Here is a 15432-nt window from a genome sequence, read left to right as displayed (position 1 = left end):
ATCAAGCAAAGAAAAATGAATTTCTGGCCGGGTGCAGTGGCCTGCCTGTAATCCCAGCACTTTGGAAGGCCAAGGCAGGTGGATCATTTTAGGTCAGGAGGTCGAGACCAGCCTGGCCAACATGGTGAAACCCCATCTCTAATAGAAAATACAAAATTAGCTGGGTGCGGTGGCAGGCGCCTGTAATCCCAGCTACTGGGGAGGCTGAGGCATGAGAATCACTTGAATCTAGGGGGCGGAGGCTGCACTGAGCTGAGATCACACCACTGCACTCCAGCCTAGGCAACAGATTGAGACTCTGTCTCGATAAAAAAAAAAAAAAATAAAATGAAAAGAATTTCTGAACTTGAAGACAGGTCTTTTCAAATAACCCAGTTGAAATCTTCTCAAGTCTTGGGAGAGATATGGACATCCAGATCTAGGAAGCTCAAAGATCCCCAATTAGATTCACCCCAAAAAGATTCTCTCCAAGGCCCATTATAATCAATCTGTCAAAAGTCAAAGACAGAGACAATTCTAAAAGCTGCAAATAGGCTGGGCGCGGTGGCTCACGCCTGTAATCCCAACACTTTGGGAGGCTAAGGCAGACAGATCACGAGGTCAGGAGATCGAGACCATCCTAGCTAACACGGTGAAACCTCATCTCTACTAAAAATACAAAAAAAATTAGCTGGGCGTGGTGGCGGGTGCCTGTAGTCCCAGCTACTCAGGAGGCTGAGGCAGGAGAATGGCGTGAACCTGGGAGGCAGAGCTTGCAGTGAGCAGAGATTGTGCCACTGCATGCACTCCAGCCTGGGCAACAGAGCGAGACTCCGTCTCAAAAAATAAAAATAAAAAAATACTGCAAGAGAAAAACATCAAGTCACACATAACAGAATCTCCATTAGACTATCAGAACATTTCTCAGCAGAAACCAGGCAGGCCAGGAGAGAATGAGATGATATATTCAAAGGGTTTAAAGAAAAAAAAAAACAACAAAACTGTCAGTCAAGAATACTATATCCAGCAAAGCCATCCTTCAGAAATGAAGAAGAAATAAAGACCTCCCAAGACAAGCAAAAGCTGAGGGAATTTTCACCACTAGACCAGCCTTTCAAGAAATGCTTGAGGGAGCACTAAAACTGGAAATGAACAATAATTATCATGAAAACATGTGAAAGCATAAAACTCAACAGTAGAGGTAAGTTTATAATCAAATTCAGAATACCCCAGTATTGGAATGGTGCTATATAAATCTCTTAGTCCTCTAGTATGAAGGTTTTAAGTCAAAATTGTAAAAAACAAACACAAGTACAATTAGAGGCTAAGGAACTCACAATAAAGACATAAATTAAGGCAACAAAGAGAATTATGCCAATGAAAATGTTCACATCACAAGATTTCTTCACAACTTTCTGTTATTAGTGAAACAAATATGATTGAAAGAGCTAATATGTGAAGTTTTACTAAATACAGGATATCAGATATCCGGTTCACAGAAATCCTAGAGAAAAACAGACAACCAGTCCTAGGAATAAAAACCAAAATTAACTAACCTTTGAAAGAACACAAATGATCTCATTTATTATTCTGAATTGAATTTAAAAGCATTTCCTTCAATTTAGTTCTTTGGGTATGAAATTCTAGTTTTTGTTAGGCTAGAAATTATTTTTCTATTTGTTTCAAGAGCTACATATAATGCTTTCAGAAAGAACAAAGATTGCTCCAAGACTGTAGGCTGAACTTAAGATGTCCAAATGCCCTCAATCTTCTACCTTATGAAATTTAAATCAATCATTTAAATCATTTACAGTTTATAAGTGATATATGCCAAGTACTTATTAGGGTGAACACATTAAGAAAACCAAAAAGTTCACTGGCAGAGCTTGGAGAGCCGGATATGTAGGTGATCAAATCCACATGCACCTGCCTGTCTCTGAACACAAGCCAAGTTTGCCCAAGATCACACACTCAAACCAAAGGTTTGAGAATTAAACCATACCATCCTCATTTCTATACCTGTAAGTTATGATTAAACCTCCATTAGCACTGGCACTCAAGATCTCTGTTTCCCCCAGGAGAGCCCCTAAAATGCTTTTCTCAAAGCAGATAGAAGTCCAAAGAACAAAATAAAAATGAAAAGCCAATATTTTTAAACCCACACTTCCGACCATATCATGACAAAGTCATCAATGACCTCATCCTTGCAGACCAAACTCCATGCTCCTCTCCTGCCTTTCTCCTCATCCCTGCAGATGCTCCCAGTGCTCCTCTGGCCCACCCACCCCAGAGAGCTTGCAGCTGGAGACATTCTTCCTTACCACATATCACAACCTGTAGTTACTTTTATTTCGTTTACTTGTTTTTCTGTTTCCCCTACTAGGCTGTAAGCTTTCCTGAGGGCCACTGTGCCTCTAGGGCATAGCAAAATGCTTGGTGCATAGTATGGACTCATTAAGTATTTATTGATAGTTGAATGAAACACTCTTCTGAATTGCTAAAGGACAGTATATACTCAGCTAGGCATTCAGTTTAGTCCCTTAATGAACAGGGAAGGCAGGGAGGGAGAAAAAGAAGGAAGGCGAGAAGGACAGAGAAAGTCATGAAAATGAGAAGGCAGCTTACTTCCCCATAAAAGTGAACTGTCTCTTCTACTATACATGCCCCCTCCCAAAATAAAAAGAGAAACAACTGCTCCTTTGCAGACTGGTCTTCACATCAGTGGAGCAGTTTATGCCTTGAGGTTTGAAAATATTTGCTATAACATTTGCAAAGACCTTCCTCTAAAGCTGGGAAGAACACTATAGACATTTAAAACACCTTCATAAACATTTTTAAAAATGTATTAGGAGAGTAGAAAGTCAAAGCCAATTTTTTAAACTCTTCTTTTCAATGTAGAAACTTGGTTTTTAAAAGTTGAAAAGGGTTTGCTTCATCTTCAGAAGTAATGGTCTCTGGATCAACAATAATACCATAATGAGGCTGGGCATGGTGGCTCATGCCTGTAATCCCAGCATTTTGGGAGGCTGAGGCGGGCAGATCACTTGAGGCCAGGAGTTCGAGACCAGCCTGGCCAACATTGCAAAACCCTGTCTTGTCTTTACTATTAATAAAAACACAAAAAAGTTAGCTGGGTGTGGTGGCACATGCCTGTAATCCCACCTACTTGGGAGGCTGATGCATGAGAATCGTTTGAATCTGGGAGGCAGAGATTGCAGTGAGCTGAGATCACGCCACTGCACTCCAGCCTGGGTGACAGAGCAAGACTACGTATTAGAAAAAAAAAAAGAGTATCATATTGTATCACTAAATCTGTTTTAAACATGACTGCATTTAACACATCTGTAGGCTGCTGTGTTTTATACTCTGCATCAACAAAAAGTGTAGGAAAAAAATAAAAGGAAGTAGCTAGTAAAACAAAGATACTTGCCGTATTCTGAAAGACATAACAGTCTGGTAACTCACGGGAATGAATTGTTTGTAGGTCAATGCCTTTAAGATGAAAGGAGATTTCAACCTGTAAGAGCCTGAATAAAATATATTGAAAGGTATAAATTGTCATAATCTTACTATATACTATTCTCCTTCTCCCACCCTCATCTCTTGGGGAATAACACTTTAAAATGTATTTACCGATAAAATTCCAGTCTGAAGAATGATGAGTTCTTCCAGTCCGGAGGCTTCTTGGAGAGGTCCTGAAGGTCTAATAGAACACAATCTAGGGCAATGAAAGAACAAGAAATGGTTATTTCAGGCAAGAATTAGGTGCTAAAACTAATGGGTGAAAGTGTGACAAGAAGCAGGTTACTTAGGGAGTTTCAAAGTATCTCCCTAGAAAATACTTACCAATTATTCAGGAAAAATGATAGTAACCTCACAGACACCTGTGAAGTGAACCTGGCAGACACCACACTAACCAAGTGATCAGTTACATCACAGTAATGAGATAAACAGACATGTACCTCCTGATACAATGAACTGAGAAGCATATGACATCACTTGTGTGGTATTCCTGCCAAAAAATGTATAACTTCAATCTAGTCATGAAGAAACAGAAAAACCCAACGTGAGAGACATTCTACTCTTTAAACGTATCAAGATCATAAAAGTTAAACAAACAAAAACCAAGAAACTTTAGACTAAAAAGACATAACATGACAACTAAATGCCAGATGTTATCCTGAATAGGATCTTGGAGTTGGGTGCAGTGTTCATTTTATGATAAAGAACATTAGGAAAATTTATGAAATGTGAATAGGGTTTGTAGAATATAGTATTGGATCAATGATAACTCATTATTTTGAGCACTGTATAGTGGTTGTGTAGGAGAATGTTCTTGTTTTGGGGAAATGCACACTGAAGTATTTAGGGGCAAAGGAATAGCATGTCTGCACCTCCAGGAGAAATATTTATGCATAGAAAGAATGATCAAGCAAATGTGATAAAATGTTAGTATTGGCCGGGTGCGGTGGCTCACACCTGTAATCCCAGCTCTTTAGGAGGCCAAGGTGGGCGGATCATGAGGTTAGGAGTTCAAAACCAGTCTGACCAACATGGTGAAACCCCGTCTCTACTAAAAATACAAAATGTAGCCGGGCGTGGTGGCGTGCGCCTGTAATCCCAGCTACTCAGGAAGCTGAGGCAGAAGAATTGCTTGAACCCGGGAGGTAGAGGTTTCAGTGAGCCAAGATTGCGCCACTGCACTCCAGCCTGGGCGACAAGAGCGAAACTCTATCTCAAAAAAAAAAAAAATGTTAGTATTGGGGAAATCTGGATGAAGGGTATACAGGAAATATTTGTGCTATTTTGTAACTTTTCTGGTAAGTCTGGCATTTTTTCAAAGTAAAAAAATAGAAAGAAAAAGAACACAGGTTGTATTCAAGTAAAAACAGATTATGAGCTATAAATGATAGAAGAAAGATTCCAAGAACCTCACATAAAAATTAGTCTCATTATTGTGTAGGCTAACACCCTTGTTTTACATGGCAGGAAACAAGGAGCTCTAAAGACAAGCACCTTTCAAGGTCACAGAAACCTAGTGACAGAACTGGTATGAAACCAGCATGGGTGACCCTTGCCCAGGCTGTTGCTGCCCCTTCCATGCTGACTTTGAAATGGAAAAGTTGGGGCCTTGTGCAGTGCCTGGCACCTAGTAGGTGTTCATGAATCTTGGAAAACTCACTGGCTGATTCTTCAAAAGTGTTATTCCACAACTGCAACTCTTCATTTGCTTATTTATCCTTCCAACTAGAGTATAAGGTCTTTGAGATCAAGAGCACAACTTTATTGCACCTTGCTAAACGCCCATTGCCTAGCATCTAGCTGGCACTCAAAATATGTCCTGATACACGGGATACACTTACGTTTAATGAAAATTAGATGTCCTGAGCCAGAAACAGGGCCCAGAGCTAAACAGACAACTCAATAGACACAATATTTTTAAAAGATAGTTGCAGAGAGTGTGTCTCCCTGTGTTTGGCAGATGGAGTATTACACAATTCAATATTGGTTTTCCTGACTAGACCTTAATTAGTACAGTGAGGGTAGTTGGTCAAAAGAAACTTGTTTCTGGCAGGAAAAGACTGATGATAGAAATAGCAAAAACATATTGGCACTTAACTCCATACCAGACACTGTGCTGGACTTTATATATTCTCTCAATTAATGCATCATCTCATTTAATCTTCAAAGCAACCTTGTGAGATAGGCACTATTAGTGCCATTTCACAAATGAACAAACCAAGGCCCAGAGAGGCCAAGAAACTTCCTCAAGGTCACACAGGTGGCTACTAGGTATCCAAAAGTTAATTCGACTTGTGCTTGGTTCTAGAGCCTGAGCTCTACCAGTGCACTGAGGAGGTTGACCTCTGAGCACATATTTTAGAAGAACATCAAAGACCCAGGCTCCATACCCAACTCATTCGTTTATTCAGTAAATATTTGCTGAAAGCCAGGCACTGTGCTAGGCACTGAAGGTAAAGCAATGAACAAGACAGACATGGTTACCATCTTCATGGAGCTCACATTCTAGTGGGGGAGATAACAATAAGTAAAAATATATACAAGGTAATTTCACAGTGTGAGAAGTACTATGAAGATAAAGTGAACAAGAATAACTAAGAGGGTGATATGGTTTGTCTGTGTCCCCAACCAAATCTCATCTTGAATTGTAGTTTCCATAATCCCCACATGTCGTGAGAGGGACCCAGTAGGAGGTAATTAAATCACGGGGGCAGTTACCCCCATGCTGCTGTTCTTGTGATAATGGGTGAGTTCTCATGAGATCTGATGGTTTTATAGGAGGCTTTTCTCACTTTGCTCTGCACTTCTCCTTCCTGCCACCATGTAAAGAAGGATGTGTTTGCTTCCCCTTCCACCATGATTGTAAGTTTCCTGAGGCCTCCACAGCCCTGCAGAACTATAAGTCAATTAAACCTCTTTCCTTTATAAATTATTGCGTATGTCTTTATTAGCAGCATGAGAATGGACTAATACAGAGGGGGAGTCCACCTTAGAAAAGATAGTTAGGGAATGGCTTTCACGGTGCGAAACATGTTTGAACTGAAATCTTTTTCCTGAAAGGAAAAAGAACCAGCTATGCATAGATCCAAACAGGAAAAAAATCAAGCACTAAGACCTCCAAGCAAGAAAGAGCCTGGCTTGCTCAACAAACAGAAATGATGTTACAACAGAGAAATGAGGACAGGGGTCTGGAGAGGCAGGCAGGGGGCTAGTTTCTATAAGGACTTGTGGATTTTATTCTAAATGGGATGGGAAGCCACTAATGATTTTTAAGCCTGGAAGAGATATGGCCTGATTTACCACTGCGGTTTCTGCAGGGCAGGGCAGGGGCTCGTAGAGGCAAGACCAGAAGCAGGGAGACCATCTAAGCAAGTAGTGGCTTGGATGACAGTGGTGGCAGTGAAAATGGGGAAATTGGCAACTTCAAGTACGGGGCTTGAATAACTGGGATTATTACAGTATGATATGAAAATGTTGGTATCATTTTTCAAAATCCAGAAGTCTAAGAAAGAAACAGCTTCGGCCATGGGGTAGGTAGGGAGATGGGGGAGGTTTAAAATGTTCTGTTTTAGACACAGCAGTTTTGAAATTTCTATTAGGCAACACAATGGAGTTGTCAGGTAGTCAGTTGGATATATGAGGAGCATGGAGCTCAGGGAAGTTTGGACTAGAGATGCAAATTTGGGTACACCTTTCTAAAGAAAGGGCGCAACTCCTCAGAAACTGAAAGGAGTGGGTCCTGCTGCTCTGGTGAGGGTTTTAACCGTGGCCTCACCTCTGTGCTTCTTTGTAACACAAGGGTGAAAAGAAGTGGAAGGAAGTTATGCAAGAAGCTTTGAAGACATGGTGGCAAGAGATGAGGGTGTTCTTTCTATCTGGCACACTTCTCCAGTAAGCATCAGCTGGGCACAAGGATGGAAGAGGCTGGGGACTAATGGTGATTGAGTGGATCCAGTTGAGAAGAGAGGAGAGGCAAGCATTCTGACAGCTTTTGTAAAGTGATATTGATGCACAAAGGTTTCTAAGCAGGATCCAGAAGGCACTGAAGGCAGGAGGTGGTGATGGACAGTGAAGAATTGGATGAAGTCAGTAAAGAAAGATGTCTATGTGAAGTCAAAGATCTTTAGTTGGAGATCACTGAACCAGTGCTTCAAACATTTAATGTGTGTAAACCACTTGGGGAGATTGCTGCTAAGAAGCACTTTTGGATTCAGTGGCTCTAGGGTAGGGCCTGAGATTCTGCATTTCTCATAAGCTCCCAGCTGATGCCCATGTTGCTGGTCTTTCAGTAGCAAAGACCTACTGTCACTAAAACATTACATGACCTAGTTGCCTACCTTGACTGAGCATCAGTTTCCTCAACTGTAAAGGTCAAATTGATGATATTTAAAGTCCTCCTGCCTCTAACATTCTTATTCTAAGGTGAAGTTAAAAAAAAAAAAAAGTTAAACTGATCTGAGTAAACAACTATATTCTGAAAGAGGAAACATGTTCGAGCTCTCTGTGCCACACACTGTCCTAGGCCTTTTTCTCCTGTATTTCATTTATTCTAAGATGTAACTTTTTTCACTTTTAAGCATCTCAAAAGCAGATGAGTCTTTAAAAAAAATGGTATCTTAGATTCACAGAAATTGGACAGAATTCTGTTAGTTAATTTTATGCTATTTGTAAAATTTGCCTTATAAAAGTCTGTTTGGTGGTTCAAATTTTGTATTATTTTGTAATTATAGGGTTACACTTTGTTTAAATACTCATTCAGAACTCTCTGAAGTCTGGCTGACTTTCCACTTATAGTCATTGCTACTGAGGCCGTCAAGCACATGGTGGCAACAAAACTCAGTTTTTGTTTCTTTTTTTCAAGATAGCAAAAGCCCTAAGTAAAACATCAAACGTCAAGCAGAATAAACTGATATCTACAGTAACAGCCTCATAACTCAAATGAATATGAATCTCACAGAATACTTCAGCCAAAGAAATAACCCTTTCAGGGGGAGGGTATATTCCTGCTGTTCTTAAAACAGCAGGAAAAATGATGAAATGGTCATAATGTCTCATGCTAAGAACATGTGGAAAAGAATATAAGACACTCAAAAATTGTATTACAGAAAATGAAACACTATATTAAAATGTTACTCAAATGCTGTAAAAAAAAAAATTATTTATTTTTTCAAGATGGAGTTTCGCTCTTGTTGCCCAGGCTGGAGTGCAAGGGTGCAATCTCGGCTCACTGCAGCCTCTGCCGCCTGGGTTCAAGCAATTCTCCTGCCTCAGCCTCCCGAGTAGCTGGGATTACAGGCATGTGCCACCACGCCTGGCTAATTTTGTAATTTTAGTAGAGACGGGGGTTTCTCCATGTTGGTCAGGCTGGTCTCGAACTCCCAACCTCAGGTGATCCACCCGCCTTGGCCTCCCAAAGTGCTGGGATTAAGGGCATGAGCCACTGCGCCCAGCCAAACATTCTTTAACAGGATTCATAACAGTCCTCCCAATGAGGCTCACCTGGAAAGCTGTAGTTCTAGAGGCAGAACCAGGAGGGATATACCCATTAGCATAAATTAAGGGAAACACTAATCTTGACCTACACAATCAGCTGTGCAGCTAAATATAAGCCCACCAGGAAAGCTGGGCATATAGGCAGATACCTGTGTTTAGAATACTGAAGGATGATTCCCTCAGTAGTAAAGATAGTGCAAAATTCATGAGTAGTTAATCTGGAACAGCTTCGGCTAATTCACCTACATCAACTATAGTGCCAAATGAATGAAGTCAAACTCAATCCTATTATATCTGCAGGCTTCCTTCAATGTATCCAAGGAAAGAGAGCCTAAAATCTAGTATCACATATTTGAAGAATCTTCATTATATCTTTTGGATATGTCAGAAGATTCTCTTTGACAAGTTATATTTAATAAGTCAAAGAATACAATTAACATATTTAAACAATCTCTCTTAAAATAAACTCAAATTAATAACCAACTTCTGTCCATTTAGTTAAACATAGTCCATATTCTGAGAGAAATGAAATGAACAAGGGAAAGACTGTCCAACGGTCAGGAAATAAATCCTGCTTTCCAGCATTGCCAGTGCTATCTAGCCACTGATGTGACTTTGGCCACATTTCTTTAATCAATTTTCCAAGAAAAATCAATTGAGAAAAACAGTATATGAATCACGGGGAAACCACTGTATGGTACATTCAATTTGAGTCACATATTTTTAACAGGGCAAGGGACAGATGGCTTACTTGAAATAGAGGGAAACAGGACAAGTCCTCCTGTCACAGTTACTGGAATCACCTACAGGGAGGAGCATAGCTGACCACCCAGGTAAAAGATTAAAACAGGATTAGCCCCTGTAGGTGGACTCCAAATAGATTTCAGGTTAGCAGAAGCTTCCAGGGAGATAAGACAAGTGACAACTGACATTTCAATGTTGCTGGCTATAGAACCAGGTAACTCTCCTCTAGATGGTCTCTGAAAGCACCATGGGAGCCAGATACCACATGTGCCCTTGATGGTGCCGGCTTATGGGCTGGTTCTTTCAGAGTCAAGAGCACATGACACATTTACTCACGAAGAGCTTCTGAGCGGGCAGCCTATAGAAACAATTAAAACCTCTGTCTTATAGCGTGTTCTCCTGTTGTGTCATCGAGGCACCTTAAGATCAGATTATAGGAAGTACGATCAAATGAACTCATCAATGTGAAGCTCTAATTTTAATAAAAGCATTCCAAATTTAAACTGCTGTTAGAATCCCTACTCCTGAACTGTTAGTACTTGAGGAGCCACAACTGATTAATCTTTGCAACCCCAGCACATAAAACTGAGTGCACTGGACATGATGACTACACACCAGAGGTTTGTTGCGTGAACAACAAAACAATAAAATAATGAAACATTATTTTAAAAAACAAAAAGTCTTAAGCCAAACACCTCGTATTTACATACATTATGCTCTTAAATTCTTAACAAAATAGCGCAAAACAATTTGACTTGATTAGCCATTAACTTGTTGCCAAGGGATCTCCTAAGAGAGAAAGTGAGTTATTAATCACAATTCACCTTTGAAGAGCATTTCTATATTTTACAAATAATAAAAACAAGTGTACAAAGCATCTTTATGTATATTATTTCATTTAACACATACAGGCCATTTTTTCAGAAAGCCTAATCACCCCTTCACAGGGAAAAAAAAACAAAAAACAGGACCTGTGAATATACCCCCAAACCAACAATCTTGAGTTGCTCCAAACAGATCCACAAATGCTGTCCCTGTCCCATCGCCACAACCCCACAGTTTCCTGAGCCAAAGCCCCTCTGCAGGCCAGTGTTGGAGTGTCAGCCCCTAACAGGTTAGCTCTCACCAAAGCAAAGTTTTTCCATTTGGGTTGCTAGCACATGAGGGCATTTTTGCTCTTACCAGAAGACGATAAAGGTACATCATGAAATTATCACTGCATTACCGAGCTCAACGTCGTTGTCAATATTCAGTGTCTCATTAGAAGGAAACATGGTCCCTTTCTTGTAATGCTGCTTACAGACTTTTAAGCCAATTCTATTGTCTTCATTTTCTCCATAACCAAGGGTCCCCAGGGTAATGTCCTTTAGCTGATGATACTATTAAAAAATAGTCAAATAAAAACCACATATGACCTTTTAAAACTTTGATCAGAGGTTATAGCATATAGAATGTACTTCCAGTTACTTTGTATTGTTTACATCACGGCCCTCAATAGAACTTCCCAATTTAAAATACTACAAAGAAATCTTCTCAGTTTGTTCAGCAAGACACTGCCTCACAGAACTCGAAACAAAACAAGGTGATGGACGGCTCCCACCCCACTCAGCCAAAGCCAAGGTCCTGCCTTATCTCTAGGACCTCATCTCCTACTCCAGTCCCTTGGCTCCAACCCGCAAAGCTGCACTGCCCTCCAGGCAGTTCCTGGAGCTCACACGCATATTTTTGCCTCTGGCCTTTGCTGTTCCCTCTGCCTGGAGACCCACGTACATACCCGCTCGGTTTACTCACTCCTTCAGCTCTCAATTCCGCACCTCAATGAGGCCTTCCCTCCCCAAGCCAAGGAAAATTGCAAACATATATCAAACATCACATTGTACCCCATAACTATATACTGTGTGCAATTATGCCGTCAAATAAAAATAAAATAAATGCAGTAAAAAAGAAAGAAAGAAAGAAAATCACAAACATCCATCACTGCACCCAGATACTTCCCATCTCCTTCCCTGCTTTACTCCTTAGCAGTTATTACTTTCTAATAACTACTGAGGACATGAGCCATCCACACTCCACAGCTTACATCAATGACCAACATGAACCAACATTAGCTTACCTGAGCTTACATTAACATGGCTTTACTGTTGGCTATCTGCACTAATAGGGCTTTACTAGCTCTGTCTTCATTAATACGACTTTACTATTCCTGAAAATTTTTGCCCTGGACCATAAAATTCCCTCTATTATTTCAGGAACATCCAAAAAATTCATTGAAATAGATAACAATGGGAAGATTTTGTCTGAAAACAACTCCAAGATTCTTTGAAACTGGCTCCCCAATCCTCACCTTGCCGTGTCCATCAGTCCTAAATTATTATATCATCATTCTTACCTAATTCTAATCAAGCTCCCCTCACATTAAAGAACTCCCTCCTCACCCAAGGCAAGATGGCATCTGATCAATATAGCATCTCCCTTACCACTCTAAGTAATAAGCTCAGCTTTGCTCATCAACATGTTTTTTGTGTGGTATTCTCAGGGAGCCAGCATTTGATATTACACATTTCACTTCTTTTTGTCTAGCTCTTCGTTCCAGAATTAAGCTCTATAAAGGAAGGTGCTTTGTCTGTTTTATTCACTGATGCATCCTCAATGTCTGGAATAACACCTGCTACATATTAGATACTTCAATATTTATTGAATGAATGAAAAAGAGCAGGAACAGTTTCTCTTTCCTAAATTATTTCTTCAAGTCTACTAATCTGCTTTCTCATACCTGTCTAGATACAACTATTTTATATTCCATATTCTTAAGATTCAGCTAGGGTTATTAATGCTAAAACATCACAATTAAGGCCACAGAATCCCTGATTTTTTTATTTATTTACTTATTTATTTATTTTGTAGAGATGGGGTTTCACAATGCTGCCCAGACTGGACTCAAAGGATCAACCCACTTTAGCCTTCCAGAGTGCCTGGATTACAGGCATGAGTCACTATGCCAGGCTGGAATCTTTGATTTTATATTAAGCTTTCATCAAGCCTTCTGAGATTAAAAATCTACTCTTGCTATTTCATCTGGGGTAATTTTCCAAAAGCAGTAGGTATGAAGTGATAAATTAAAAAGATAAATATTTTTTAAAAAGTCAAAATAGGCGAACTCTTTTGTGTAGAAATGTAGCTTCAGAAATAGCAATAAACATTTTTTGGCAGACTGCAAAACTTACATTAGAATATTTTAACATGTGTATAATTTTTGTTTGTTTGCTAAGACAAGGCCAAGTATCAATACATTGTTAAAGTATAGGTCATTCACAACAAAACACTTGCCTGATTAATAGCAAAAAAGATGCTCTCATAGGCATCCTCTTGAGTATATACACTGCAGCTGTAGTCATCTTCATCTGTACCAGAATATCCTTTCAAAAACAAGTGCTTAAAAGCAACAGTGTTATCTTCTTTGAAAGCAACCACCAGCTGGTTACTTAAACCAAAACGAACAAGCTAAAAAATAAAATAAAATAGAAATACATGAATTACACCATTTATCAGGGGAGGCAAATGTCTTCTCACTATCATCAACCATTACCTATAAACATCAGAAAATAATATCAATTTTTTTTGGTTTATACTAATAGCATCAATGTCAAAATACAAGTCCCACAGAAGAATAACCTCATCAAGCTACACCAGCAATTCAAAGTAGCATAAAATTAGAAGAGACTACTGCTCCCAATGACTACTGACTCTACTGGCCTTTCATTAAGAAAGAAAGAATCCAAATCAGCTAAGTCTCAATCCATTTTTCTTATATTTGGATTTCAAGTTAATTGTTTTCAAAATCAATTACTTAGTAAAGCAGTAACTCACTGTATTGATTTAAGATTTAGAAATTGTAGTATTTTTTAAAATCACAACTATGTTTTACATATGGCTTTTAAAAGTGTTTTTTGAAAAGTAGCCTACATAAAAACTTACTCCAGCTAGGAGGTAATAGTTGTCAAAAGAATTCAATTAATTCAGCTCTGCAAGAATTCTGTATAAAATTTACACCTGAGAGTTTCCCTCACAAATTCTACAGTATCAAAGCACATGAAAGAATAACAGAGCATGCTTTACTTGTATGATGTCAAACCCATTCATTGTCACCAAGCATCCACCTACTGAAAAAATGCCCACTTATTCTCCCTTTCACTGTATTCTGGCAGAATTTAGGCACCCAAGGGCTCTCTTCACCAGAAGTGAAAGTTTTCTTCTTGGAACCCAATAAATGGAGGAAATTAGTCAGCACCAAAAGTTTACACAAAACCTAGGAAACTACACACACAGCTACACACATACCTCATCACACACGCACTCTCACACGCACATTCACACTCTCTCACGTGCGTCCTCTCTGTCTCTCTCACATACATACACAGGCAGTGACGGTAGTCAAATCTCTATAAGCCCTGTCCCACACACCTTTCCCCACCTCCCTAAGTGATTTCTTCAGCTGCCTTATAAAACAATGAGACTAGAAAGTTTGCTCCAAGTCCTCACTCAACTAAGCCACCAAATTTTGGGACTGTTTTCTTCCTATGTAAAATTAGCAAGTGTAACTAGATGAACCTGACAGTTCTGTTATTTGTTGTCATTCCATGGTTCAATATGATACATCTGAACAATAATATACAAGATACAATTCTGAACAATTCAGATAAAACTAATGTTAATTTAGCTGGGTGAGGTGGCCTGTGGCTGTAGTCCCAGCTGCTTGGGAGGCCGAGGTGGGAGGATCACTTAAGCCCAGGAGTTCAAGGCTAGCCTTGGCAATATAGCAAGACCTGTCTCTAAAAAAATAAAGTAAAATAGCTAATATTAATTTGCATATGCAAACAACATACAGGCATAAGGTTTTTTCATGGTTTACATTTTTTAGCTTTTATATTTTGTTGTTTTAAAAAATACTAAACAATTAGGAAAAATAATCACCATTTTCAGCAATTATTATATGCCAGGTACTGTGCTAACTGCTTTACATGCAGTGCCTCATTTACCCCAAGCGGTCTATGAAAATGTTACTACTGTTATTCCATTTTACATATGTGCAACCTGAGATTTAGCCTCATTAAATTGCCCAAGTCACCAGAATGGAAGCCAAGTCTAATTCCAAAGTCATCTGTGTTATGCTATAAAAACAACTTCCTTCTGCTAAAAAAGTTCTTTGGGATGCGTCTTATAATGAACTTAAGTGCTAGCTTTTCAAAATTAGGAAAGGCAACTATCGCTTGAGAATGTACACAGATGCTACTGTTCAGCATTTGAGTCTCACCATGTCACATTCCTCAAATGCCATGTCAAAGGGTTGTGCAACTGCTAAAACAGCTACTCTAAGGAAAACATCAGATAAGAAGTCCCACATCATCCAGCTTGTGCTGAAAATTAAGCAACAGAAGGTTATAAGTTCTTCTAAGCATGTGATGTCTGTCAATGGTGCCGGTAGGAGAAGCCAGAAAAGGTCATGTTGCTCTTGAAAGCTAAAATGTAAACCAGGGAAGCAACACATACATGATTGCTTCAAAGTTTTATTAAAACTACTGACACATATGAAAAAACTGGTACACACACTGCACATGAATGAAGTTCTTCAATCAAAGTTTGCTGAGTGCTTACTCTAAGCCAAGCTGGGATACAACGTGGAAAAGAACAACACTG

General features: G+C 39.4%; 1 protein-coding gene across 1 annotated transcript in view; it reads right to left on the bottom strand.

Moving 5' to 3' along the window:
* MCOLN2 (mucolipin TRP cation channel 2) overlaps positions 1-15432 on the bottom strand; it is a 73514-nt gene that overhangs the window by 23262 nt on the left and 34820 nt on the right. The window contains exons 3-6 of the mRNA XM_004026057.4: positions 13066-13239; positions 10964-11117; positions 3613-3697; positions 3410-3506 (exon numbers count right to left, since the gene is read on the bottom strand). Of these exons, the coding sequence (XP_004026106.1) occupies positions 3410-3506; positions 3613-3697; positions 10964-11117; positions 13066-13239 (510 nt within the window). The remainder of the gene's footprint in view (positions 1-3409; positions 3507-3612; positions 3698-10963; positions 11118-13065; positions 13240-15432) is intronic.

This window comes from Gorilla gorilla, chromosome 1 (genome assembly GCF_029281585.2).
Source record: "Gorilla gorilla gorilla isolate KB3781 chromosome 1, NHGRI_mGorGor1-v2.1_pri, whole genome shotgun sequence".
NCBI classification, from domain to species: domain Eukaryota; kingdom Metazoa; phylum Chordata; class Mammalia; order Primates; family Hominidae; genus Gorilla; species Gorilla gorilla.
This window is presented reverse-complemented; position numbering and strand designations above follow the sequence as displayed.